The following is a 26,388-nucleotide window of genomic DNA, read 5'->3' as shown; positions in this document are numbered from 1 at the left end:
GTTCCTCCGACAGGAACTGTTAGTACGGAGTACGTACGGGGAAGTTAGTCTGTATGAGATGACTGACCAATGGCTGCAGTAGAAACCATGCATCAGGCAGTTGCAGTCAGCTCGCTAGCGGTGGCTGACTCCCAGGCTCTGGAGTGTCGTAGTGTTGAATCACGGGGGAAAGACGAAGGCGCAAAATTTGGCTTGTTTGCCTCGAGCATAGCTCCTGCCTGTTACGGTTGCGGCGTCACGTGGTTCTATCACGACTTCCCACCTCGTCATTAGTTTGCTTCACGCTTCTTCGATCCTCGCCTCAATGCTAACTCCATTGATGGGCGTGCGTTTGCCCTTTCGGGCAATGGTCGATCGCAAGGACATCGCAAATCCCGCCCCGTACCGTACCTGCATCGCGGAATTTAAAGTGTCACCCGTCGTCCATCGGCATCATCCACTTTCCACCCCGATCAAGGATGTCGTACGTTCACGGTGGACCAGTGCCACTAGGAGCCCTAAGAGACCGCCCCGGTCACAGAAGGGTCCAGAGGAAACCCAAGAGGAGAAATAGAGAGCGAGGGAGACAGAAAAAAACCGGAGAAGAATGATCTTTGATGTCCCTCTCGACAATCCAGTGGCTGTCTGATGTGGCTTCATGGATCAATCCTGTCAACCAAGTCGCGATACCTTCAAGAATCCACACGCAAGCCTCGGGCGCGAAGGCTCATGGTTCTAGCTGCGGCACCGCCGCTAAGGCGCTGTAGTTGCATGATTCTTGCCCAGATCCAGGGTCATCTCCAACTTGCGATACCTGTCCTATTCGCATTGCGCTTAGCGGACCCGTCATCGCCGCCCCCGCCACTGCGTGCTATCCAGTCACATCCACCCCGCGCCCGCCGATCCCGTGTACGGAGTGAGTAGTGTGCTCGTGGTTCCATTGCACCGATTCACCGAATCCTAGGCTGACAGCAGGCTAACCTCTTAGTCTGAAGCAATGGCTGCCGACATCTTCCAATTGCATTTTCCGATGGGGAGCAGTCGCTTAGTTGGCCGCCCGGCTGTGTTTCCGGCGTATTAGCACCTACTCAACAAATAAGGCCGTCACTCAAATCTGAGAACCTGGGATATTTTCCCAGGACTCTTGGCATTGCTTGCGCCATGTCTCGGGAGCCGGGATGCATCTTCTTTGGACAAGCCTCGGAGCGACGATACCTCCACGGCCACCACCTTTGGTTGCTTGCCAGCCACACGAGGCCAAACTGTAAAAAGGGCAACTATACTTGATTAGTGTGTAGACTCCCATCAGAACCTACATACTAGCATCGAGAGGGGTGACCCCGACCTAGCTTGTGTTCTTGCTATCTATCTCTAGCAAGGGTGCACATGTGCTAAGGGGAACTCAACGGAAAGTTTGTCCTCTCTTATCCAACACACGCTAGGCTTTGAGAAGTTGACAGGGATTATTCTAATCTAATAGAGAGACAGAGACAAAGAGGGAGGAGGGGGAAACAATTCTTTTTTTAGTACTTGACATCGATCTCGCTTTTATACGCAGAAAGCAACCAACACCAGTTGATCAACTTGATTTTCGGGGAGTTTAAGACTCGCGTCCTGCCAATCGACAAGGTCGCAGTGATAGCAATGATAATAATAGCAGCAACTATGCAGCAAGGCTCCATATGTTATACACCCCAAACCCAACTAAACAAGCCGGTTAACGAGCAGCAACAGAAGCGCGGAATGGCGGACCCTAGACCACGGAGAAATTTGAAAAATCTATGCCTAGACTTGCTAATGGCCTAATGCCAACTTTCTTCAGTACAGAACAAAAAAACACTCAACAAGTCTGGCTTTCAAATGGCACGCTGGCCGCCGTCCGTACAGCCTGGAGATGCAATTTCCTATGTGGCCCCATCATTACTAGCTGCATACCGTACCGCATGCACTGTCTACGCCGCACAGAATACTCCGTACTAATCAATGATGGACCGTTTCTTGGTTGAAGATCCCCTGCACAGGCCATGGTGATCTACCTCCCAGTGATGACAACTACCCAAAAGGTCGTGTGCGTTTGACGAGCTGCCCCTTCCTTCGCATGACCGCCCCTAGAGGAGGGCCTGTGTGCGGTTACCAGGTTTCTAACTGACAGTGGATGATGCTACAAGCCTACAACTGGTTCTCGCAGGTTCCATACGCCACGGGCTTCTAAGATTGTCTCACCCCCCTATGCACCTGGGGCGCGGCGCCTAGTAGGGGTAAATCTCGGGCAATTACCAGTTGTACTGTGTGTGCTCAATCATTGTTCTGTACTCCGTACAGCGAGCGATACTAGGGCCAGACGGTGCCGATGGGCTTAGCCATTCGAGCCCACCCCCAGCGAGTCGCAACAGTTCCTGGAGGCTGCAGCTGGAGCTAACGGCTCAGTCTAATCAATTCTAGTCATGCCCTAGCCGTCCGTCGTGTTTCCACTTTTTCCTTCCCTTCCCTCCCATATCCACTTTTCTTTTGCCCACAATTATTGATTATTATTACTATTGCCCATGGCCATCGCTACCTACCCCTCTCCTCCCATTCCTGGCCGCGATCTAATTGATTAGCTGCAGTAGCAGGATGGGGCAACTGTCGATGTTATTCTAAGATGTTTCCGTGGCGGGAACCTGGACCGAATAAGGTTTCCCACAATCTAGATATGTATTATGCGGGCGGACGTACGTTGAAGCCAACCCAAATGTTATTAGTATCCTTATGTCTATTGCAACTGTCATGGCTGTTGCTACCACGATCGTTCTTTCATATTAGTCGGGCTGAGGTGTTGTCGTTGCTGTCGTCGTCGTTTTTCCCTCCCTCTTCTTCGTCCCTGATATTATTATTATTATTGTCATTGTCTTATTAATACTCCTCTTGCGACTACAAAAACCACTCTCCTTCAGTCTGCTGCAGACAGATTAACTTTATACAGGCGAGATCAGCCCCAAAGCGGTCTTTTTGGGTTAACCGAGCTGCTGCCCAGTGCTCTGTCTCTACGGTTGGCCTGACCGGCTGTGCGTCCACTGTTACTAGGAAGAGAAAACATATGCGCCGAAGCCGTGGATCGTCCGCGTCGAAATTCAAATCAGCATCTCATTTCGGGCCTCTTATATCTGCCGACGGCCAGGTGCAGCTTCTGACCGCATTAGCCTGGGTCATCTCCATTGTTCCTCTGCCTACTTCCAGTCCCGTGAAGAAAGCCTCGTGATACACTGGGCGACTTTCTTTCTTTCTTTCGCTGCCTCCCCCAGCTGTTAATACATAGAATTCTTTTTCTTTGCCGTATATCCCGTCGCCCTGACTGGACTATACCACACCCTTCTAGGCAGTTCAAAGACGCCATTGGCTGCTGCAGTGTCTGTTTGCCTTTCTGCGGCTGTCCGTCATTAAGGTGTGTTGCATGCGTTTACGAAAGGCTGATGAAGCTAATTATGCGAGTGTTTTTAACTATCACAGCACTAAGAAAGAGCTTCAATTTTCCCCCATTGGGCGCCATTTTGTGTGTTCCGCCCCGATAACCCAGTGCCAACTCGACGTTGAGTTGTGCATCTTCGTCATCATCATCATCATCATCGTTTGGTTAGGAGCCTTGGAGCCTGGGAGCCTTCCCCACAGCCATCGTCATTGTCTCTTTGTTCCTTCTGGCTCGTTTCCTTTTTCATTCCACCTTTTCATTCGCTTCGCTGAAAACAAGAGCAAGGGGCACCGACACTCATTGAGTTTCCCCGCATACACATTAATACCTTCATTACAATGACCATGGCGCACTCGCACATTGAGAATCATGGTCATACGCTACCCTTTCGGGGTGCGTCGACTAGCTACGAAGACCACCAAGACAGGCCTGGATATCACTACAGACTCCCTCCGCCTCATTCTTCGATTCCATTAGGGCTTGTTGTCGATAATCGACGGAATGAGCGTCCCAAAGCTGCAGACAGCTTGCCACAGCTACCCCCAGTGCGCCACCTTCTCTATCCGGAAGAACCATCCCCGTATGCCACTCCGTATCATGGGAGGAGCCCTCGTTCGTCACCGCCAATGAGCCAGCGCTCTCTCGACTCGCAGCTGCATATCCGCCCATCCCATGAATTGGGTGGTGCGGCATTTCGTCCCATCACTTCTCCCAATGACGGGGTATACCATCCGTCACATTCTACTAGACTTCCGTCATTATCGCAGGTCGGCATAGAACCGCCTCGTTCGCATTCAATTATGGACCAGGATTCTCCAACCGATCGATATCCAAGAGAATACACAATCAGCCCCGGAGGATCATCACATGGGTCGCCAGTGATGCAGCAAATCCACGCCGCAAGACTGGAGAGAGGCACCCCAGTTTCAACGCTCCCCACCCAGGTAGTCGAGGAAAGATATGTGCCTGGAAAGGGAATTTGCTACATCTATGCCGATCAAAGCCTCTGCCCCAAGTCCATCGATGGAGAGCCAGTCAACCCCAGCTGGGGGTTAACAAAGGCAGGCAAGGCTCGAAAACGCTTAGCCCAAGCCTGTATCCCCTGTCGAGAAAAGAAAATCAAATGCCACCCAAACAAGCCCAGGTGTGACCAATGCCAAAAGTCTGGAAGAGAGTGCAGATTTGAGAGCGCGTGAGTGATGCTCTTTGGGATATATGTGCGCTTTGCTGACTTTTTACTTAATCAAGGCCTCGAGGTAACCGAGCTCGATCCTCCTCATATGACCCTCATCCGTCGCGGCCTCGGTCGCGCCAAATGATGAGATCGACACCTGGAAGTCCTCGTGAAGTCGACCTGGCCCTCCATTCTTTGCCGCCCAATTCTGTCAGCCCCCCTACGTATGGAGGACACCAAGATTCGTCTGAAATGAAGGACAGAAGCCACGATCCTGCACACATTCAGAAACGGAGAAAGCGAGAAGGTCAATATGAACATGCCGAAGGTATTCCGTACTTTTCCAAGTACCATGGTGATGCCGCTAAGATTCGCCAGACGTTCGCCGTCCATTCTGATTGCCTCGAACCAAGGCACTGGTCTAAGTTCTAGGACGGAATCGACTGAAACAACGAGCTATGACCGACAACATTTCTGTTTCTACATAAAAAAGCTTGGTACCCATCTTTCGGGAGTTTTGGTATTTTCAATAATTTGCGTGAGAACTGGAAGAGCACGCATCCAGTTCAGTGCGTACCATCGAAGATCACGAGCCCGTCTATTCACAGCTATTGAAGCAGTTTGATGGATGGTTGTATTATTATCAGTAGGCGCATGGCAGGGGGGACTATTGACGACGAGAAAGTCCATATCTCTAGAATGTTTATTCACAATTCTGGAGCAACAAAAGTTTCGTGTTTGGGTGGTGGTTACTTTGTGATAATTGTTATTGCGGGATGTATTACCTTAGGCATTTGTGGGTGGCGTTGAGCAGCGACGACGTTGGAATATTTTATGATGATGTAATGAATAGAAAGAATAATTCGCTTCTCTCCTGTTCAAATTTTACGAAGTATTATTAATATTATTGTTTTCAAGAGCTGTAGGGTGGTGTTGAATAATTCCTAAACAGGACTAGCCTGGATACTATCCCAAAACAGCTTCGCTCCAAATCTTATCGGCGAGAAGCTCTCTGAAGAAACCGACGTGGAGTCTTGGACAGCATCCCTGCTTGTCAAGCATGCATATATACACATATGTCTCTATACTTCTGTGCTCGAAATTGTATTTGATTTCGACAATGAAGAGATAACGACTACCATCCTAGCAACAAGGACTGAATGCTGCTAAAACGTGTTGACAATCACATCGTGCGGGGATGGCATCGCAACAACCAAATCGCGACGCCTACGGCGCTGGAGGCCACGACTGGATAGATGAAGACGACAACGACTTTGAGATGGACTTTGACTACCCGGACGAAATCGATTATTACAGCGTGCTAGGCGTCTCGCGAAACCCGCCTCCTGCCGACAGCCAGCTCCGTTCTGCCTACCACAACCTGACGCTGAGCTTCCACCCGGACAAGCAACCGGCGCATCTGGTCGAGGCAGCCAAGGCGCAGTTTGAGCGTGTCCAAGAAGCCTACGAGGTGCTGAGCGACCCGAAGAAGCGAATCGTGTACGATTTAGAAGGCGCGGCCGCGGTCCACCGAGAATGGGGTTCGCAAGGTCTCATGTCAAGGAGGACGGAGCGCGATGACAGCAACAAGCAGCTTGGGCACAGAGCCATGGCTCCAGAGGAGTTCAAGCAGTGGTTTATCAAGAAAATGAAGGCAAAAGAAAGGAAAATGATCAATGAACTGGTTAGCGCTAGGGTATGTTCGCTTCCGAGTTTCGCGCTTTGGCTTCTTCGTGGCTTGGCAAGTTATATCAAACAAGTATTCTAACAAAGTGAGACAGGGCTCTATTACAATCGGTCTTGATGCGTCCTCTATGGTGTCTCCCGGCGACGAGGAGGGCGAAGTCTACCTTAGTGTGCCTATCGTACGCCCGAACCGAGCCGGTGTCTCGTACGCCTTTACCGCTCCACTGCCCGACATTTTTAGCCTCTGGTCATCGGGCAGTGATGACCTTGAAGCTAGTAATGAAGAATCAGACCAGGGCAAAAAGAACCGAACAGAGCCAGACTCTTCTTCCCCCGAAGTGACATTCAATGCAGGAATCAATGGCATTGTACAGAGCTCTGAAAAAAAGGTGAGATACATGGACAATGGCGTCGAAAAGATCACCAAGGTAAGAACATCGATGGGTTTACTATGGATGCCTATTAATATTCCATCTTTACCCAGGTTCGCGGCCGGCCTGTTATCACGCCAGCAGTCTTCAACTTGGGCGCCAGCATTAGCCATACGTTTTCCAATATAGGGTTACGAGCAGGCCCCAAGTCGGAGTCATGGTTGTGGTTAGAGAATGCTACCGTTGGTGGCCAGGTCCACATCTTCCCATACCAGGCCTTGAGCGTACATGTATCGAAAGCAGTATCGCCTTTCCCATTCGCCAGACAAGTCAACATCTCCGCCTCAGCTACCGTGACTCACCCCCAGCAAAGTATGCCGACTCTAGGTCTAAATATTTCTCGCGCTCTTGGGACCAACAGTTTCGGTTCCATGGCGTTCTCAACTGGAACGATTCTTTGGCCACATTCTATCCAAACCATGCTTACGTCGCTATTTGCTTTATTTGTCGACTCGTCACAAATTTCCATGGTGCCCGCACAGCCTAGCTCACTAAACATGAAATATGTCTGTGTCCCGGAGATAATGACTCCTGCCGAGGCAAAACAACTCGATATGCCGCAGCCTTCAACCAAAAGAGAATCATGGCAATGCGAAGCGAATGCTTCTCCACTTGGGGGCAGTTTGTCATTGAGCTATGGCCGCACAGTTTTCGGCGAAAAACTTGAAGACCCGCCGCTCTCAGAATGGAATCTGGATGGTTACCATCCTACCGCAATACCAAAGAGTTTCCGGGGCGTTCGCGTGGAAGCAGAAGCAATTTTGGGGTTTACTGGGATGGGATGGAATGTCACTGCCCATCGAAAAGTCAGTTCGTTTTCCAGCCTCGGGCTGGCTATTGGGCTGCGTGACGAGCGTGGCCTCACAATGTCGCTTTCCTGGCGCCGTCTGGGGCAGACTATAAAAGTGCCTATTGTTATCTGCCCTATTGACCTAGCCGACGCCCATCTTTCCTTTTGGGCTGTCATGGTGCCCTGGCTCACATATGTCGGCATTGAATTCACCGTTGTCCGACCGCGCGAAAGGCGGCGACGATACGATGCTTTGAAGCGCAGACGTAGACGCCTCAACGCCAAAGTTCCAGCGCACCGAGCCGAAAGCGCACAGCAGATTGAGATGATGGCCGAGTTCGTCCAGCGGAGACAGGACCGTGAGCGTGTGGATGGGGGGCTCTTCATTGAGAAAGCTGAATATGGATACATGCCTTTGAAGAAGTCGACGACGACGAAGAAGAACAAGGGTGGCGATTCTGACGAGCAGAGAGTCGTCGACGTGACCATCCCTGTGGCTGCATTGGTCGAGAAGCGTCAGCTCGTGATATCGAAAAACACTATTCGGGTGAGATTCTTTCCCTTGTGGGTACGATGTGTTCAGATTGCTAATATAAAAGTGACAGTTCCAACTAACAGGGTTCTATGACCCAGCTCCATTGTTACCAAAGACATTAAAAATATGGTATACTTTTGGCAATCAGCGGCACTACGCCGAAGTCAACGACGGACAAGATTTATTATGTCCGAGGAGGGAAGACTTGGTTGATCTTTAAAAACTGGTATATATTAATACACATGTAGCTCAGTCAGGGGTATTTATTTCATCTGTACTTTTAGTGAACATTTAGCGGCATTTAGTCCATGAGCATCTCATCTTTGCATCTCTTGTTGTGAATTCTTTGTATATAGCAACTCTCAAAACTACATGATGTTCCCATAGATAAGAAATCAATCAAGAACATTTGAACTGCCTTCAAACCATAAAGACAATAGAATTTCTACAATGTAACAGTAAAGATGATAATTGCTAGTCTGGGTCGGTTGAGGTAGTACTATCAAAATGGCGGTAGTATAAAAAGCACCGCTCAGGGGTATTATTATACCCCTATGTAGAAGCCTATTTACTTAAGTGAACAGTTACAAATGCACTGAATAATCATGTTTCTTCACAGTCAAAGGAGTATTTGTGTCAGTGGGGGTTTGACGACGACTTTTGTCTACGGGGCTCACTCACTTCTTTCTTTCAGAAGCTGACTCGCCATGTGAACACCCTCTCTCCTCCCCTCTCTCTCCTCTTTGCCAGCGTGCAGTTCTGAGAACACCCAAAGCATCACAGTTGAGGTTGAACAGAAGAAAGAACACAGAGCACTGGCCACAACCAGCTCAGATAATGTGTTTCTACTTTCCTTCATCAAAAAAACACCCCCTCGACAGCGGTGCACCTGAGCCTCAATGGCGCTATGTGCGAAAGCGCGCTGGAGGCAGGGTGGTTAGCAGGCAGATTATGCGCGGGGATCAGGTTGTTCGTTTCCAGGTGCGACTGGACCCATCTCTCCTCTTTTTCTTTTTTCTTTTTTCTTTTTTGGTCTTTTTCTTTTTCTTTTTCGTCTTTTCTGTTTAGCTGGGTCTAACAAGTATAAAGGGTGGCTTTCCTAGAGCTTCAATACCGCGTCCTGTTCTTACCACCCCAAACAGAACTGCAACTGGTCAGGAGGGGGTTGGGGAGATTGCCATAAAGACTGAAAATGCAAAGACAAATAGCAAGAGAATTGCTAGTGCTAGGCCATCAGCCACGATCAAATCTGAGAAGAAGACCGGTGGAGATGTCACTCAAAAGAAAGCCGACGCCGCCGGTGTGCCATCATGGAACAGTTGGGAAAAAGACAAACCATCTGGGGACTGGACTATTCATGATCTTTATGTCGAAAAGGACGACGCAAAGACAATTGCAAGTAACGAGAACTCCAAGTCTAATCGTCCTCAAACCTTTCAGGACAAAAAGGGAGGAAGGAATGGTGGCAAGCAGAATGACAAAGGGAGTGGAAACAAAAGGGTATCATCCAATACAAAAAGTGAAAAGCGTCAGGGCAACAAGTCTGGAGATAACAATACAACTTCCGATTGGGAAACCCCAGAAAATAAGGGCGACTCTGGGAATTCAAATGAGAGCGAATGGGCGCCTGCAGATGCAAACGACTGGCTATATCAGGGCGGTTGGGAATTAGAGCCTAACGATACGAACGACGATGAAAAAGTAGAGCACAACACCGGTACTTGGGAACCATGGGATGCAAGTCCTGGAGACAAATGTACTGAAGAAAATAACAGCGAAGAAAACGACAGCATGCAGCAAGTGCCTGGTGCCTGGCCAGATACGAACACTGAGAATGACAGTGAAAAGAACAACTCCGTCAATACCCGAAAAGGGCAGGCAGTAAGCAAGAAAGACAAAAAGCAAGAAAATAAGCAGCAAGGAAACCCAAAGGGCTTGAAGAAACCGAGAGTCAAGGGCAAGGGCGCTAATGCAATTGTTGAATTTTGCGTGTGCGAGGCTGATAATTCAGTATCTTTAAAAAGCACACAAGAAATTCTTGAGAATTGCCAGCCTGGGGAGTGGCAGCAGGACGAACAAGGGAACCCTTTCTTCCAGCGAGCTCAAGAGGAGAGTATCAGCAACACTCAGACCTGGAAAGCTGATACTCAGACCAGTTTTGTTGATACTCAAAGTCCGGTTGGGGGCTGGTAGAGCTATCAATGCCCGCAAAATGGTGACAAATAGTCACGCTATTTCATCGATAAGCTAGTTTGAAAATCCCTCTGTCTATAGGAGGTTTTTTTTTTTTTTTGACTAGATAAAAAAAAAGTGACGAGGTTGAGGAAGAAAAGAAATAGAAGCAGCACAGAATACACCCTTACATTGGACTCTCACCGCCCCGTAAAAACGGGCATAAATTCACCGCTTGCCTAGTTGAATTTAAAGTCACATGACCCATCCTCAAATACCTTAAACCATTTGCAAGTCCACGACAAATGGGCATGAGGTGAAAAAGAAGTAAAAATAGAAAAAATAAACGAAAATCGCCCACTAAATTTCCAAGACTGCTGTTTGCTGTGTACAATTTACGAAACCCATAGAAATAGTAGACTGTTAGAAATACGGCGCGCCCCACCGACCACAGCCGCCGTGCTTGCCATCCGACTTCTTTCAGAGTTAATCTTTTCCACGACTCAAGTCCCCATTTCGACATCCCACACCGCGACAAAACGCATATCGACAATGGCATCTGTCGCGTCAGGTCTGTTCAAGTCGCTTCCCAAGCCCAAATATACGGGCGAGGATGAAGAGCTGCCCGCCCACGCCCAGCCACGCGGGCCTCGTGTGGTCGGCGCAGGCGCCCTTGACGAGACGCAGGTTGTCTTACGGGTACGCGTCGAATGCATAAACGTATATAACTATATGTATCAAATGTACTAACTGAACTATAGAAAGCTGGACCTCCTCCGTATGGCAACCGAGCGGGATGGCGACCGCGGGCGCCAGAAGACTTTGGCGATGGAGGAGCGTTCCCCGAGATTCTCGTCGCTCAGTACCCCCTCGACATGGGCCGCAAAGGCTCCCAATCTACATCCAACGCACTCGCCGTGCAGGTTGACTCGGAAGGAAAAGTGAAATACGATGCGATCGCGCGACGCGGTCATGCCGACAACCGCGTTGTGCATACCTCCTTCAAAGACCTCATCCCGCTGCGACAGCGGGTCGACATGGGCGAGATCTCGCTGGACCGACCGTCAGGAGAAGAAGTCGCGGAACAGATGGAAAAGACTAAAGATGCACTGGCCAAGCTGGTATCTGGGGCTGTGGCTGCTCAAAAACCCAAAAACGTGCGAGGCGGCCAAAGATCGGATCCTACGTTTGTGCGATACACGCCCGCCAACCAAATGGGCGACACGAGCAAGAAGAATGATCGAATTGTCAAAATTATGGAGCGACAACAAGATCCTATGGAGCCTCCCAAGTTCAAACACAAGAAGATTCCTCGAGGACCGCCGTCGCCGCCGCCGCCAGTGATGCATTCCCCGCCACGAAAGTTGACTGCCGAGGACCAGGAAGCTTGGAAGATCCCACCACCCATTTCCAACTGGAAGAACCCGAAGGGATACACAGTGCCACTTGACAAGCGTTTGGCAGCCGACGGGCGCGGTCTACAAGATGTCACCATTAACGACAAATTCGCACAGTTCGCCGAGGCCCTATTCACAGCGGACCGACATGCCAGAGAAGAAGTGCAGCAGCGAGCACAGATGCAACAAAAGCTAGCGGAGAAGGAGAAGGCCCAAAAGGAAGACCACCTCCGACAGCTGGCCCAAAAGGCTCGCGAGCAGCGGTCTGTGGCGGGCTCCAGCCGGCGCGAGTCCCGGGCTCGGTCTGTCAGTGGTAGCCGTAGTCCATCTCCATATTCATCACGTTCAGCAACGCCTAGCGATGACGAAGGCGCGGCGGTCCGAGAGCGAGAAGACGCTCGCCGAGAACGCCGACAAGAGGCTGAGCGGCAGCTGCGGCAGTCACGCATGGGCACAGAGCGACGCATCCAGATGATGGCTCGTGAGCAGAACCGTGATATTTCCGAAAAGGTCGCGCTCGGACTAGCCAAGCCTACGCAGAGCAGCGAGTCGATGTATGATTCGCGCTTGTTCAACCAGAGTGGCGGCATGGCCACGGGCTTCAACGAGGACAATCCATACGACAAGCCGCTGTTTGCCGCGCAAGAAGCGATAAACAACATTTACCGACCACGCGCGCAGGGCGACGATGAAGAAACAGAGGAAGCGGCTACGGGCGAAATGAACCGAATCGAGAAAACTGGTCGCTTTGAGGTTCTTGGTCGAGCCAAGGAAGGATTCCGGGGTGCGGCCGACGCAGAGGTAAGCATGGCTCATTACCATTACTAGCTAGCTACTTGCTTTCTATTGTACACCTATATGCTGACTAGGACTTTTCTTCTCAGGCTCGTAACGGACCGGTAGAGTTTGAAAAAGACACAGCGGATCCATTCGGCATCGACAGTATGATTGCTGACGTGACCAGCGGTGGACCCAGCGCTGGGCAAAAGCGATATGGCATCCAGGAAGCTGATCGAGAAGCCGATGGCGGCCGGGGCTCGAAGCGCGCGAGAGTGGATGATGAGGACTGAGTATGGAGTGGTATCTACATTGCCCCTTGCATTTCCGGCGTTGTCAGTCTTGTATAAAAATTTTTCATTTATGTATCGGTCTTGGTCACTAGTATCTACTTTTTAACGGGATATCTGCAAAGTCAACATTTGAAAATACCAAGGACGAGCGTATGTACCATTAATGGATGGATTGATTGATTACATCAGGGATGGCCTACGTAATAACTAACTAGCTGATTCAGTCTTCTAAATTCTGACTGCACAGGCCCAAGCGCTTCAGCTGCAAGGAGCTGAAAGGAGCCTGAGTCGAAACTGTGAGATGCATGACTAGCCATGGTAAGTGGTCATCCCCCATGGGGTTCTGTAGGGTGGTGCAGCGGTAGCGCGGGCTGTTTACTGTTGATTATTTACTTCACTGGTGCTACGGAGTACACATTGATGTCGACCGAAGTGAATGATGTGCTATATTGCTATTATTATATGATTGGTGTACCATGTATGCCAATCACCAAGCAGACTGTCCCCTCGTCCTTTTTCCTAATCGGGAAACAAATCGCCGGAATAGGCCTGCGATAGCCGATTGGCTGCACTGACGAACTGATAGTAGTAGTAGTAGTAGTAGTAGTAGTAGTAGATAGATAATTATTGGAACAGACATGGAATTCCCCTGGATCTTATACGCAAATCCTAATTAGTTGCTTAGAGACTGCGATAGGACTGGATCGGAGGGCGGTTGTCGTCCGGGTTTGCCCTATCTCGATAAGCAGCGAATGCGAATACTACCGTACCACGCACAGAGAGAAAAAAAAATTTGATTAACAGCGAGGCGCGATATCCGCTAAACAACAAAGAACAGCGCATTTAAATGAGTTAATTAACGTACGCGTCTTGCTGCTATTGCTCAATGCGCTGTTATCTCCAGGGCCTGCATGATCGGCTCCCCACAGCTTAATCCCTGATAGCGACAATAATGGCAATAATAAGGACGCCAGGAACGTCTGAAGCAGACTGCTTTAAAGTTGTTCCAATAAGATGCATATAATACCACATTAGCATGTAATAATGACGACGACGTATAGCCTTGGTTCTCAAGGGTATTATGGGCTTGTCAAGCGCCGTGGCCGCCGTTTAATACTTGCCCTAATCGATGTACATGTAGCTGTTAACAGCAGGAATACGACTTCTCGGTTATCCTCGCAGTAAGAAAGCACTGACGTACTAACAGTCGACCGCTATATATAAACTCCTTTGTCAGGCGGTTGTGTCAGTATCGACTATCTATAGCAGAATCTACTGATAGAGAGAGGGCCAAGTGGGGGGCTTCACGAAGAAATTTTTCCTCCATCCCATCGCGCATCGTCTATACTTGATTTTTTCTTGGAAAATTTTTTATTTGTTTATCCAACAAATTACCCGGAAACCAACAAGCCAGCAACATATAAAAAAAAATAGTGAAAAAGGGCAGAAAGTCAGTAACAAAAGGGAACGAGCACTCCATACAGTGGGGCCACTGGCGATAAGGCGAACGATTATTGCCCTCTTTCTCGCTGACGCCATCGAACAGCTTCTTCACCAGATCACAACATTCTTGTGCGCAAACACACCACTAGCTGCACTTGTCGCTGCTTCATCTTCTTTTCCCCCCGCTCCACTGTCCCTGTCTGAGGCCATCGCCGGCCGCCATGTCGTAAGGAGCGCTCCCCGGGCCAATGACTCATGCTTTGTGGCTCTCCAGCATTGCGCCTTCGCAGACGCTCAGAACACCATCCAGCAGCATCACTGACGCACTCTCTCAATAATTTATATTTCATATTCTCAGCTGGTTAGCTCTGTTTGCATTCCAACCAGTCGGCTCGCTGTGTCCGCCTGAGAACGCCACGACATCGTGCATATCCATCCGCTTTGATCTCCGGATCCGGCTCTTTCACACACACTCTCTATATTAACCTTTACTTATATATAATTGTTATATAATTATTATATATACGTTGTCTCATTCATGCCTGGCTCCTCACACTTGCTCTGTCCGATCTCCATCTCCATTGATCACCATGGAGCAGTCAATTTCCCTTATCTCAGCCACGGTCCAAATCACCGTCAGTCTAATCCTCGCCCCCATCGGAATTGAGAATGTCTGCTAAATAACACCTCTTAGGACTCTGGCCTGGCTCTGGTACACATTCCCCTGGACTTGTATCCGTTCTTTGTCCAGCCATTACTGCGCCTTCTCTTCTGTGACATCCCGGCCATCAACGAGTCCGAGGATGAGGATGAAGATGAAGATGCCGACCACGCCAGCCAGACTCCCTTTAGTCTCGGCTTTGTCAATCTCTCGCTGACCCCGGTTGAAGTCTCGGTCGTGTGCTCGCGCCAGCTGGCCGAACGCTTCTTCCTGCCGCTGGCCTCCAAGCTGAACAAGCTGGCCGCCGCCGACAAGACTGTGTCCGTCAGCAAGGACGACTACATTGCCATGCAAGTCGAGGGACAAGGCTTGGATGCTGGCCGCCGCGTCCTGGAGCTGACCGGCCCTCTGGCCTTGGCTGGAATGTACGTCTTTCCTCTCTTGTACATCTTCCATCTCCCATGCTAACTCAAGCAGATCCATCTTCTTCATCTCGACCTACTTTTCCGACTATATCTTAGTCCCCCTCCGGTCCAAAGACGAGGTCGTCCATACACTCACCAAGCAAGGCTTCACTTTTGAAACAGATTCAGACCAGTTTGTAAACAACTTGCAGTCTCCCCGAATACCGCCGACAGTCCAGTCGCCAACCCACTCTCCGCCACCATCAACACCCCCTCCATCTACAGTGAACGAGCTCCAAACACGCACATTCGACTATCTGCGCAAGAGCAAGATCATCCCTCGCGTGGACCAGAGTATTCGTCTGGTGCAGTGCTGCGCCCACCACCGCGACGGAGCCACCGAGTCGTCTGCCGCCATTCTTCGTACTGCTCTCACCACTGCTCTGCTGGTCGACCACCCCCGTTTTCTGTCTCTGACTCTGACTCCAGCCGACCCGGCCGCGTCTTTGCTCCTAGAAAAGCGACTATTGCCACGCTTCACACTCGACCCTAGCTACGAATCATCCGACGACGAGCGAAGCGTTCTCCTCGGCTCCAAGGAAGACATCCTTATCCCCATCACCCTGGACCTTCGGGACGTGCCAATCGAAGCCACAGGTATTGTCTGTGGCGTTGCTGGCCGTCTTGCCGATGCCACCGCCCATCACGATCCACTTGCTGCCTTGTCGTCGAGCAGCTCGCCAGCCAACGACTCTAAGCGTTTCTCATTCGGCTCTACCAATATCGACGACCTCCGTCTCTCTGACAGCGTCAGCAGCCTCGCCCCTAGTACTTCCTCTGCCACGAGAAAGTCGGACTGGCCACCGGCAGTCACCGATAATCTTATCAAGAACAACCAAATCAACTCCTCTATCTACGACCGTCGCTTTTCCCGCGATAGCAATGCGAGCGGGAACTTTTCTGCGGGTACTACCCCGGCTGCTATTCCCCACCATCGACTTGAGCCCGAACAATATGGCGATGCTGTTGAAATTAGTTTTCTGAGTACCGCTCGTGCCGGAACTGTCTTGGTTTGGGAGCGCGAGATCAGCCAAGCAGTTAATGCTTTGGATGCTGAAAAGTCTGAACATCTCTTATCAGATGTGCATGATGATGAAGAATTATGAAAGAAATTGACGAGGGATCACAGTACCTCTGAAGAAGAAAAAAAAGGAACCTTGAGTTTTTATTAACGTGTTATGATTTGATATCAAAAAGTTTTTGTTTTTGTTTTACTTTGCTTTTGAACGGGGTTGCGGAAATTGAAGCATTTACAGTGGTTGGATGTATGTATAATACGAGTATACGTGTCAGTGGTGGGATCTGGAGTTAGGGAGATACGCATTTCCACGATATCTGCATGCGATTTTTATTTATTATTATTTAGTTATTATAAATAATGGCATGTATGTAGCATTATTTGAAGAAATTTGTTATCCTTTGTGACCCGTCGCTTGCTTGTTTGCTCGTACCATAACTCCTCCCCTTGCGAGGCGAAGATTTATTTGTCGTTGCGCTGCGCATGGGTCTGCCTGTGACTTTGGAGGTGGGTTTTATAGGAGATGGTTGCTCTGCTTTTACAGCCTTGATCGACGATATGGTATCCCCATCTTCAGACGGAAATTCTCTTTTGGTCCCTCGCGGAGGTTCACCGGCTTCTTCTGGAGGCACCGACTTTGGCGCATTATCTTGCTCATGTTGATGCATGTATTCAGTCTCTTCAATCTCAGTCTTCGGGCCATCTGTCTTCTTCTTCGCATTGGCGAAGAAATTGGCAATGTTGTTCTTATTTTCCTTGCTGTTGACCGGCACAACAAAGTCTGGCGAGTTGTTCCCGACTTTGCCGACCTCTTTGGACACTGGGTAGCAATCTAGCTCCCCATCATACGGCTTGAGGATCGACTGTAGCTCTGGCGTCCATGTGGTTTGTCGAGGGTCGAGCCATGTCTTCATCTGCTCGCTGCCGGGCTCCAGAATGACAGGCATGCGGTCGTGCAGAAACTTGAGATACGAGTTAGAGTCAGTCGTGATAATCGTATAAGTATAAAGCTTCTCATCCGAGCCTACTCCGCCTCGCACGGTCAATAATCCGCGTAGCATTGAAAAGAGGAAATAAACAAACCCTCATATTGAACGCAATCCCACAACCCGGCAAACCACATCAAATCGCTGTCCTTACGTTTCGTATAGTGCGGTACTCTCTCTTTACCACCTGGGCCCTTTTTGAGCCATTCGTAAAACCCTTGGCAGACGACTACGCAGCGTTTTTTCCGCTTCATTGATGTCCACATCCCTCGGTCGTCGATCAGGGAGTCCTCGCGGCAGTTGATGGTGCGCATCATTGATCCGTAGTTGGGCTGTCGTTTTGTCCAGGATGGGATCAGGCCCCATCGCATCTTCTGCAGTTTATATCTTGTTTTCTTATCTTGTGTACCTCCACTTTCTGCTGTGCTCTCTGGGAGTTCTTGATGACTGTCGTCCTCGGGTGCATCTTCTTCGCCATGGCTCTCTTGTGCTTCTTCCCCCCGGTAGACAGCGCCGTAGTATCCAGGAGCAAAGTTGTAAGTCTCGCGCAATTCGTCATCGTCTGGCGCTTCATCGACCTCCATGTCTTGCTCCTCGAGTTGGGCTCGTACCGCGGCCATGCGCTGGTATCAATGTGAGTATGGGGCAGTACACTTGGCAACATATACTGACTACACTGAGTGCATAACGCCCGCACATTGTGGCGGCACCAACATACAATGTTGTAGCTTGGTAGATTTCTATTAATTTCCAGACAAGCTTTAATGATCACCTGCGCAAGAGAGACAATTATCAAGAACAAAGGAAGTTGAAGGTCAAAGCGATTGGGCGACGTCATGGCAGCCTACGCACGGGCCAACTCGTGAGTTCTCCTTCCGCCTCGACTTTCGCCGGTTTTCGTTATCGACTTGACTCAATGTCGTTTCTGACATCCTCTGGCATCCTCTGATTTCCTGACATTAGACGCACTCAACAGGATTCCTCATCATGTTCGGCCGGTGCTCACGGCGCTTTGTCGCCTCCGCCACGACTCTTCCCTCAACAACGATTCCGCGTCGTTCGCTTTTCACAGCGCCAACATTTTCATCAATACAATCGGCGAGCACGACGAAACGGGCGCGACCAACACAAAAACCGATCTCGTATCCCTCCCACAGCCAAATCAGATGCATAGCGTTTTCCGGCAAGCTTCGACGAGGCTACCGCGTGGCTGCGCGGGACATTTGGCGAAAGAATCCCATCGTCTTGCCCGTCGCCATTCTGTCCGCCATCGGCGCCGGCGCCTTCTTAATCTATGCTTTTTACTTTCAGACGATGGAGATCAACACACGAATGTCGCGGTTCCCGGAGCCCGTCGCCAAGGAACTGCGCAAAGCACTCTATTTCACCGAGGTCAATATGGAGCCTCAGAAGGCTATCGAACACTACCGGGCGGCACTGAAGATCTCGCACGAACTGGGCTTGCATCCGTTCTCAGACGAAGTGATTGGCATCAAACTACAGGCGGCTGACATGTATGTCAGAGCCGGTTTCCACAAGCAGGCCGTGCACTTGTTGTCACGCACCGCGGGCGAAGCCCTACGATGGGTGAATAGAACAAGAAGGCGGCTTGACGTAGGGAAACCAGGCAAGGAGCTGCCGAAAACCGCTGACCCAAACGTTCAAGAAATCTTTGGACCGTCCGCCGAAGATTACAAGATGCAATATGATCTGACTACCCGGGTTATTAAGAAGCTTATTGGCATACATCTTCTTTTGGCAGAGATTTTCGAAGACGAGCATCTAAGAGACCCTTTCGAAGCCTTTGCTTCGCGGCGGACTGCCTTGAGCAACTTTACGACCGAAATCAAAAACCGCGAGGCAAGGGGCCTTCCACCAACAGCGACTCCCGAGGAGGGTGATAGCTGGTTAAATGCCGAGGAGGCGAGTCACACCATGTCCGACGTTGGATCGACTTTGCTCCGGGCTGGACAGCCCGAAAAGGCCCTGGAATTACTTATGCCCGCTGTCGCCATCCTACGCCAGGTTGAAGGAAAGGATATTTCTTGTCGGCAAGTGATTCTGCTGAGCAACATTGCGGCAGCCATGTTCGACCACCGGCATTCGAAAGAGGACATTGCAGCCAAAAAAATCCCGGAAAATGCCGTGGAGAAACAGATGAAGTCGTCCAAGGACTGGGCCCTGAAAGCCCTCGAAGTGTCGAAACTCATCCAAGAGGACCGCCGTGATGACGAATGCGATATGGGCTGTGCCGCTGCAGCAGATGTCCTCTCGGCGATTGCAGAGTGGCAGGGCGCTGATGAAGACGCGAGAAAATGGCTTCTCGAGGGAAAGCGATACTGCGAGTCTGCCCAGTTTGCCGAGGGCATTCAAAAGACCTCGCAAAGGTTGGCCGAACAGTCAAAAACCAATCTTGATCTGATAGATGGAAAGGTGTGAGAAAGTAAAAACCTTAAGTCTCAGTACATTATATTTGTATAAAACTAGATAAACTTTTATTCAGCTCTATTGATATCAACAATTACTACATCAATTCATGCACTGATCAAGTCCGGCGGATATACAGCGCCATCCACCCCAACAACCGATAAACAGCAATAATGCCGACTAGAATGCCAACCAATTTCCCCATCTTGGTCTCTGCATTATACCCATATGTGGCGAGGACTCCAGTCCCGCGAATCTGGCACTGTGCCGCGAGATCGGTCTGGTACATGCACTGGCAACCGGAACCGCAGGAATAGACGCGGTCTTTGAATTCATTGATCATCATGCCTTGGAAGACGTATGACTGTTACAGTCAATTTCGAACTTTCTTTTAGGGAAAAAAAAAGGAAACAGAAACAGAAACATACCTGATAGTCAATATAGTGAAAGACATATTTCCAGAACGGATTGAGAATCGTCGGCGACACCAGGAACCCGCCAACGCTCATCCACAACCCATTCGCAAACGCAACCAGGGCGAGAGCAATGACAAAAACAGGGAATAGGGATGAGACGAGCACGACGAGCGACTCGGCGGCCACCAGGTCGAGGAACAGCCACATGACCCAGGTGAAAAAGGCCGTGGCGGTGGGCTGGAAGTTTGAGAGCCAGTAGGACACAATGGAGAAGAGAACTGATATCAAGACTGTTCGTACGATGTTGAGGTGAGTACATATATACCGAAAAAAATAGAGACCAATGCTACTCACATAAAAAGGGCAGTCCGATCAGGAAATTGGCAATGATGAATGGAGTCGCACCATACATCCCATTCGCGCGCTCTTTGATGAAAGTCGCTCGGTCTTCGAGGAACGCTGGGACATAGGCTACTGCCATGAAAGACATGAACGCCGAGCCGAAGAACTGAGCCAAGTCCGAAATGTCAGTGGCTATATAGGTGAATTGCATAGTAGGTATGAGAACTCACGATTGCATTCACGAATGGCTGGATCGATTCCTGAGAAGTACTCAATCGCAGCCAGACCGTTCCCATCATAATGGCCAAACCCATGTACATAAGGATGCGGATTCCGTATGCCACAACGTCCCGATAGCTCTTAATCCACGAGCGGTGCAGCAGGGAGAAAGTAATGCTTATTAGCCCTGGTCGGCGAGAGACTAGTTCTTCAGCCGATAGAATTAGGTTCTTTTGTTGTTGTCGGTCTGGGTTTTGTATTGGCTTATTGATTTTGGACAACGTGCTGTCATTATTTGCAGCTTGACTCCATGCCTGCTGAATTTGTCTCGTTTCCCCAGAATCACCGTGAAAGTCCGCACTGACGAGATCAAGAAGATGCTCTGCCGGGTTAGTGTACGCCGGAATCTCAAAGCCGATGTCCCCAAAATAGCTCTCAATGCTCGCCACGGGTCCGGAGTAGCAAGTTTGCCCGCCTGAAAGTAGAAGAAGCTTGTCGAATAGCTGAAACGTCGCCGTGGATGGCTGGTGGATGCTTGCTATAATTATGAGCTATAGACATAGTTAGCAAGTACTTGGATACTTCATGATACCAAACACCCACCTTGTTCGCCACGGCCAGCCTCTTAGCATACGAAATCACTTCGAAACTGGCAGTCGAGTCGAGCCCGCTGGTTGGCTCGTCCAAGAACAAGATCTTGGGACAAGATACCAACTGACTGGCAATGCTCACTCTCCTCTTCTGGCCTCCGCTGATTCCTTTGCGAATCGGGGTTCCAACCAATGTCTTTGCCTGCTTTTGGATCCCGAGAGCTTGTAGTAGGGTAGTGATCCGTTCTCGACGCTGACATTTGGATACATCACTGTAGTAACACATTTATCGTCAGTCTTGTCTGGTCACCGGTTCCATTTTCCATGTACTTACCCAGGGAGGGAGAGGTCGGCGGCAAACCGGATAGTTTCCTCAACGGTCAGAGACCCGATCAAAGCATCTTCCTGCTCGACATACGACGTGATACGCGCAAACGGCTCGCTATCGAGTTTTCTGTTATTCACCAAGCACTCTCCTTCCACCTTGGCTTTTGATGCTGCAGCGCGGCGAGCGAGGACGTTGAGCAGCGTTGTTTTGCCACAGCCCGAAGGGCCCATCAGAGCTAGAAGTTCTCCTATCAGGGCAGCGTTAACATAAGACCTGAATGAAAAGGCTCTATAGTTTCTATAATACCTTGCTGAACAGAGCCACTGATCTCGCTAATCAGCTGGCGTGGCTCCTTGGTCGCCCGGTCTTTGACCGTGACCGTCAGGCCTTTCCATGAAAAGTCTTGAACGGTGTTGTTGACAAGGAACAAGGGGCCATCATCGGCTTTTTCGGTATCTCTATTGGTCGACATGATGTTTTTTTTTGGTAGTGCCGAAAATTTCCTCAAATCTGTTGAATTTGATATGCAAGAGAGCCCTAGTTTAGGAGAATGTCGATAAAGTACATAACGCGCAAATAATATTTATAGTCCTTTGGTCGCCGAAATTAATTAAATGGAGATGATAATAGTCGGCGACTGCAATAATACCCAAGAGAATGAATTATTCATGGAAAACACGCTGACCTCATGCCTGTCAGGTGGTCACCGAGTGGACATTGCCGGGGATCAATCAGCTGGAAGGGGAGCTTTAAGGCTGAAAACGGTCGGCATTTCTCCCCCCTCGCATGAGAAGATTAGAAAATTACATTCCCCTAGAATACACTCCAAATCTATATGAACGGGTTTTATACATTCCATCACATGCGTTTTGTGTCACCATCTTGCAGCCCGTGGCGTCGAAGAATCGGGGTCCATTTTCAGCTCAGCCTGCGAATCGTTGATGATTGCGGGGCCTGCAGAACAGCGAACATCAGGCCAGCAGCTCGCAGCACTGGTGAGAAAGGTAACTAGCCTAGACTGACTTGGTGTTCTGGAGCATGCATGCAGCGTGGCTGTTTGCTGAGTGAGGTATAGAAGGCGACAATTACCGTATCCGGTAATGTGTCGACACATCATTACTCAGCTCTGGTGTATTGCTGCGGCGTTAATTGTTAAGAATTAAAAGCCTGGACAATAGGACTAAATACTTCATGCGTGTACGTATTACCCAGAAAGACGTTATAAAATTTTTAAATGGCTCTTTTTCTGTATGATATTAAAACATCACGTGGCGGTGGTTCCCTGGTCACTCCGATTTTTATGGTAGATCGAGGAACGCGTTAAGCTAGACATGTCACAGTAGGAAAAAAAATTTGCATCTGAACTCCGACAACGCAAGATTCCAGTTGCGAAGAGTCGCAGAAATCACAAATTTGGCTTTCATAATGCTCATCGCTTCGTCCATCCATCTCACGAAAAACCCCCAAGAATAAAAACCATGTCATCGGAATAGACAACTGATCATATCATTTTGAGTATTTGGTGCCCTTTACAAAATCTCACTTCCCCCCCAATGACTTTTTCCCGTTTAAGCTCGCGACATGACACCCCAGGCGCGGATCTTGTTGTCAGTGTAACCAGCGAACAGAGTCTGGCCATCGGCGCTCCAGGCGAGGGAGACACACTCGGGCTCACGGCTCTTCTTGCCCTTCTCGACGTACTCGGGCTTGAGCTCGTCAACCTTGCTCTTCTTCTCGAGGTCGAAGATGGTGATGCTGGTCGTGGTGGCAGCGCACAGCCAGTAACGGTTGGGCGAGAAGACGAGAGCGTGGATCTCGTCACCGGCCTGGAGGGAGTAGAGGTGCTTGGACTCGTTAAGGTCCCAGAGCATGGTGGTACCGTCCTTACCACCGGAGGCGCAGAGGGATCCATCGGGAGAGATAGTGACAGTGTTGATATAGCCGCTGTGGCCGATGTGGTCGGTCTGGAGACGGCAAGAGGCGAGCTCCCAAACCTACGAATATGCAAATTAGTTTTCGGTCCACAAATGGGAGAATTTGGAAAACTGTGTTTCATATCCAAGATTGATCAGGGCAATATGGTGATTGTTTGTCTCATGGCCCCGAAAGGCTCTGAAGTAGCAAATACGTATATGCAAAAACATCATTTCACCTGGAGACAAAACACAGCATCCGTGGAAAAAATAACGTACCTTGACGAGCTTGTCCCATCCAGCAGAGACAATGACGGGGTTCTGGGGGTTGGGGCTGAATCGGACGCAAGACACCCACTCGGTGTGGCCCTTGTCGGTGATGGTGAACTTGCAGTCACCAAGGGTGTTCCAGAGCTTGATCGTTCGGTCGCGAGATCCGGAAACAATCTGGCGGTTGTCGGCGGAGAAGGAGACTGAAAGGACGTCGCCGGTGTGGCCGCTGAAAACGCGAGTGGTGTTACCAGTGGCAAGTTCCCACAGGCGCAAGCTCTTGTCCCAAGAGGCAGACAGAGCGTAAGCACCGTCGGAGGAGATCACCTATATAACAAAAAAAGGCCAGTCAGCCAATCCATCCTCCAAAAACGCCGCAATACTTCATTCTTCTTTCTTCTTTCAGGTTTGTTTAAGAGACGTACACAGTCGGAGACGATGTGGGAGTGGCCCTCAAGACTGCGCTTGGGGTAACCGTATGCCTGGTCGTCACGGGTCAAGTTCCACACGATCAGGGTCTTGTCGCGACTGGCGGAGAGCAGCATGTTGGGGCTATGAGGCCATTGTTATCAGAAACCGCTCCAATTCCACTATATCAAAATTCGAGATGCAGCGAGCTTACTTCTCAAGCGAGGTAGCCAAGCTGGTAACCCAGCCATTGTGGCCCTCGAGGGTTCCGCGGAGGATGAGCTGCTCGGCCATGATCAAGGTTGCGGGTCGATAGAAGAACCTTGAAACGGAGAAGGGAAGAAAGAGACACTGGAGGGCGTTGTCGATGCACTCCGGCCACGGCGATGATGAGGAAAAAGAACGAGGTAATCCCTAAGCGCACTAGCTCGGGGTTTGTGCCCTAGAAAAGCCGCCTAAGCGAGCCCCCCGCCTGCGCCACAGTTTTTCTGACCGCCTACGGTGTTTGGTCCGAATGTGGAATAGCGGTGGCAGAATGTGTGGCTTGCCTTAGGCCTTCAGGTTCTAGTATTTATATCGCATATACATAATAATCTACAGTATTGTACACTGTCCAATTATTCTCCTCAAGAGTCAAACACTTTAACGTCAGGCATTCGACCAAGTCCGCTTCCGCGCTTCCTTTGCTTTGCCGCCTGGAACCCTATCGCGCTCTTATCTTGGACATGTTTTCTTAGGAGAGTTAGGACCTCTGAATCAGCCCAGCGCGAGGGCACAGGCCGATATGCCGGCTTGAAGGCGCCTATTGTTTGCGCCCATTCACCCGACTTGGATGCCCCCTGCTTCCACGTTTCCGTTACCGTGTCTACCTGTGCAGCCGAGCCTGCGTCTGCGGCGCCTGACGAAGCCGGCTTCTCGGCTTCCTTTGTTTCTTGTGTAGCCCAATAGTAGATGTCCCAGTCGTTTTCGTCGAGGAAGCTGTCGTACTGTTTTAATTGCTGCTCGTTCATTGCGCCCAGGTAGACATCAGCGAAGGTGGAAAGGAGAAGGTCGGACTCGAGGATGCCCCTCTTTCTGCTCTGGTCTACAAGAGATAAATTAGTTATTGCGTAGAGGAAAGGATGAATGGCGTTTTCCCCTACAGAGTAACCTAGCACGCATAGTGGTTGCATCCTCGCCCTTGCGTTTCAGCGGTTCGACCTTGAAGGTGATGCCTTCCATTTCACCCACTTCCAGCTCTGGCTTCTGTGGACCGGGTGGCTGTCTGCCACCGGTCAAGTGTTCGATTCGTCCAGGATACGAGTCATTCTCTCTGTGCTCTTCTGCAGTGCTGGGCGTGCGGCGATTTGCGCGGAATGCCGACACTCCGAAAGCTCGAGTTTGCTGCTGCGGAAATGAAACCCTAGAGGTGAGCCTGCAGGCTAAGCGTGAAGCTGACATTGTGAATTATCAGTCCTGATTGATCGAATGAACGTGACACACAGGACAGAGGGGTCGGATACAATCAAGAATGGTGAAGGGGAGGAAAGGAAAGCCAGCAGGCGAGGTTGACATCATCTGGTCCCTGGCAGTTTGTTTTGTTTGCAGCGCGTTCTCCGGCAACATCCTCGGCTACATGTATACCGACGTACGTATTGGCATGGAACAACTATGGCTATTATTATTCGATAAACAATTCGTATTCAAGTACTACTATAATAATTACATTCGTATTATTATCATTGCTATTCGAGTCGCGGTCTTTCGGGGACCTCAACGGCTGGTCCCGAAGCACACAACGCACCAATCGGCACGCAGACTGGCCAAACTGTAAACGGCGAGCGCAGCATCCCAAAAAAAGAAGAACGCCAGTGGAATAATAATAATCCTAGTTCGCTCTTCTAGGCTAGGTTAAAAGTCGGAGTTACAATAATAATAGAGTCGACGGCTTAGCATTGGCTGCCTCAATCGCCGATTCACGTGGTCCGCACGATCGGGCTCGGAACCTCCACCGAGCAACGGCTTGGCTGCCCTGGAACTGTTCCGGCCATGGCAAAGAATTCACGACTCTCCAGAGCGACCTGTCGACCTGTTCTGCGCTGCTGTGGCTCCGTCCCTGCTCCACGCTGAGACTCTCTCCAGAAAAAAAAACCACCCCCCGGAAAACTGAGAGCCAACTCTCAGTCGCATTCTTCGGGGAAATTCTTCCTAGCGTGGAGTCTGGATGCGATCGACCTAGCTCCTA

The 26,388-nt window shown here is 50.0% G+C and overlaps 9 protein-coding genes across 9 annotated transcripts; 6 read left to right on the top strand and 3 right to left on the bottom strand.

The window, feature by feature from the left end:
* Positions 1-3,762: 3,762 nt before the first annotated feature.
* Positions 3,763-5,030, top strand: TRUGW13939_08453 (uncharacterized protein; the record flags this gene model as incomplete). Its single annotated transcript, XM_035491587.1, has 2 exons — positions 3,763-4,616; positions 4,673-5,030. The coding sequence occupies 2 exons, from the start codon at positions 3,763-3,765 to the stop codon at positions 5,028-5,030; spliced, it is 1,212 nt and encodes a 403-aa protein (XP_035347480.1).
* Positions 5,031-5,796: 766 nt separating this feature from the next.
* Positions 5,797-8,260, top strand: TRUGW13939_08452 (uncharacterized protein; the record flags this gene model as incomplete). The annotated part of the gene is made up of 4 exons (XM_035491586.1): positions 5,797-6,294; positions 6,380-6,712; positions 6,769-8,052; positions 8,111-8,260. The coding sequence occupies 4 exons, from the start codon at positions 5,797-5,799 to the stop codon at positions 8,258-8,260; spliced, it is 2,265 nt and encodes a 754-aa protein (XP_035347479.1).
* Positions 8,261-8,877: 617 nt separating this feature from the next.
* Positions 8,878-10,233, top strand: TRUGW13939_08451 (uncharacterized protein; the record flags this gene model as incomplete). Its single annotated transcript, XM_035491585.1, has 2 exons — positions 8,878-9,021; positions 9,130-10,233. 2 exons carry the CDS (start codon positions 8,878-8,880, stop codon positions 10,231-10,233), a joined length of 1,248 nt encoding a protein of 415 aa, XP_035347478.1.
* Positions 10,234-10,764: 531 nt separating this feature from the next.
* On the top strand, positions 10,765-12,679 carry TRUGW13939_08450 (uncharacterized protein; the record flags this gene model as incomplete). Its single annotated transcript, XM_035491584.1, has 3 exons — positions 10,765-10,911; positions 10,974-12,410; positions 12,494-12,679. 3 exons carry the CDS (start codon positions 10,765-10,767, stop codon positions 12,677-12,679), a joined length of 1,770 nt encoding a protein of 589 aa, XP_035347477.1.
* Positions 12,680-14,712: 2,033 nt separating this feature from the next.
* On the top strand, positions 14,713-16,353 carry TRUGW13939_08449 (uncharacterized protein; the record flags this gene model as incomplete). Its single annotated transcript, XM_035491583.1, has 3 exons — positions 14,713-14,757; positions 14,817-15,208; positions 15,261-16,353. 3 exons carry the CDS (start codon positions 14,713-14,715, stop codon positions 16,351-16,353), a joined length of 1,530 nt encoding a protein of 509 aa, XP_035347476.1.
* A 289-nt stretch (positions 16,354-16,642) lies between these two features.
* Positions 16,643-17,871, bottom strand: TRUGW13939_08448 (uncharacterized protein; the record flags this gene model as incomplete). The annotated part of the gene is made up of 2 exons (XM_035491582.1): positions 16,643-17,298; positions 17,349-17,871. 2 exons carry the CDS (start codon positions 17,869-17,871, stop codon positions 16,643-16,645), a joined length of 1,179 nt encoding a protein of 392 aa, XP_035347475.1.
* A 367-nt stretch (positions 17,872-18,238) lies between these two features.
* Positions 18,239-19,690, top strand: TRUGW13939_08447 (uncharacterized protein; the record flags this gene model as incomplete). The annotated part of the gene is made up of 1 exon (XM_035491581.1): positions 18,239-19,690. One exon carries the CDS (start codon positions 18,239-18,241, stop codon positions 19,688-19,690), a length of 1,452 nt encoding a protein of 483 aa, XP_035347474.1.
* A 106-nt stretch (positions 19,691-19,796) lies between these two features.
* On the bottom strand, positions 19,797-22,045 carry TRUGW13939_08446 (uncharacterized protein; the record flags this gene model as incomplete). The annotated part of the gene is made up of 7 exons (XM_035491580.1): positions 19,797-20,042; positions 20,107-20,384; positions 20,449-20,602; positions 20,667-21,206; positions 21,259-21,517; positions 21,580-21,820; positions 21,880-22,045. The coding sequence occupies 7 exons, from the start codon at positions 22,043-22,045 to the stop codon at positions 19,797-19,799; spliced, it is 1,884 nt and encodes a 627-aa protein (XP_035347473.1).
* A 1,096-nt stretch (positions 22,046-23,141) lies between these two features.
* Positions 23,142-25,604, bottom strand: TRUGW13939_08445 (uncharacterized protein; the record flags this gene model as incomplete). Its single annotated transcript, XM_035491579.1, has 6 exons — positions 23,142-23,567; positions 23,766-24,083; positions 24,182-24,308; positions 24,379-24,578; positions 24,806-25,248; positions 25,307-25,604. 6 exons carry the CDS (start codon positions 25,602-25,604, stop codon positions 23,142-23,144), a joined length of 1,812 nt encoding a protein of 603 aa, XP_035347472.1.
* Between the last annotated feature and the right edge of the window lie 784 nt (positions 25,605-26,388).

Source organism: Talaromyces rugulosus, chromosome IV, assembly GCF_013368755.1.
Source record: "Talaromyces rugulosus chromosome IV, complete sequence".
Lineage (NCBI taxonomy): Eukaryota > Fungi > Ascomycota > Eurotiomycetes > Eurotiales > Trichocomaceae > Talaromyces > Talaromyces rugulosus.
Note: the sequence above shows the minus strand (reverse complement) of the source record. Positions and strands in the feature narration are given on the sequence as shown.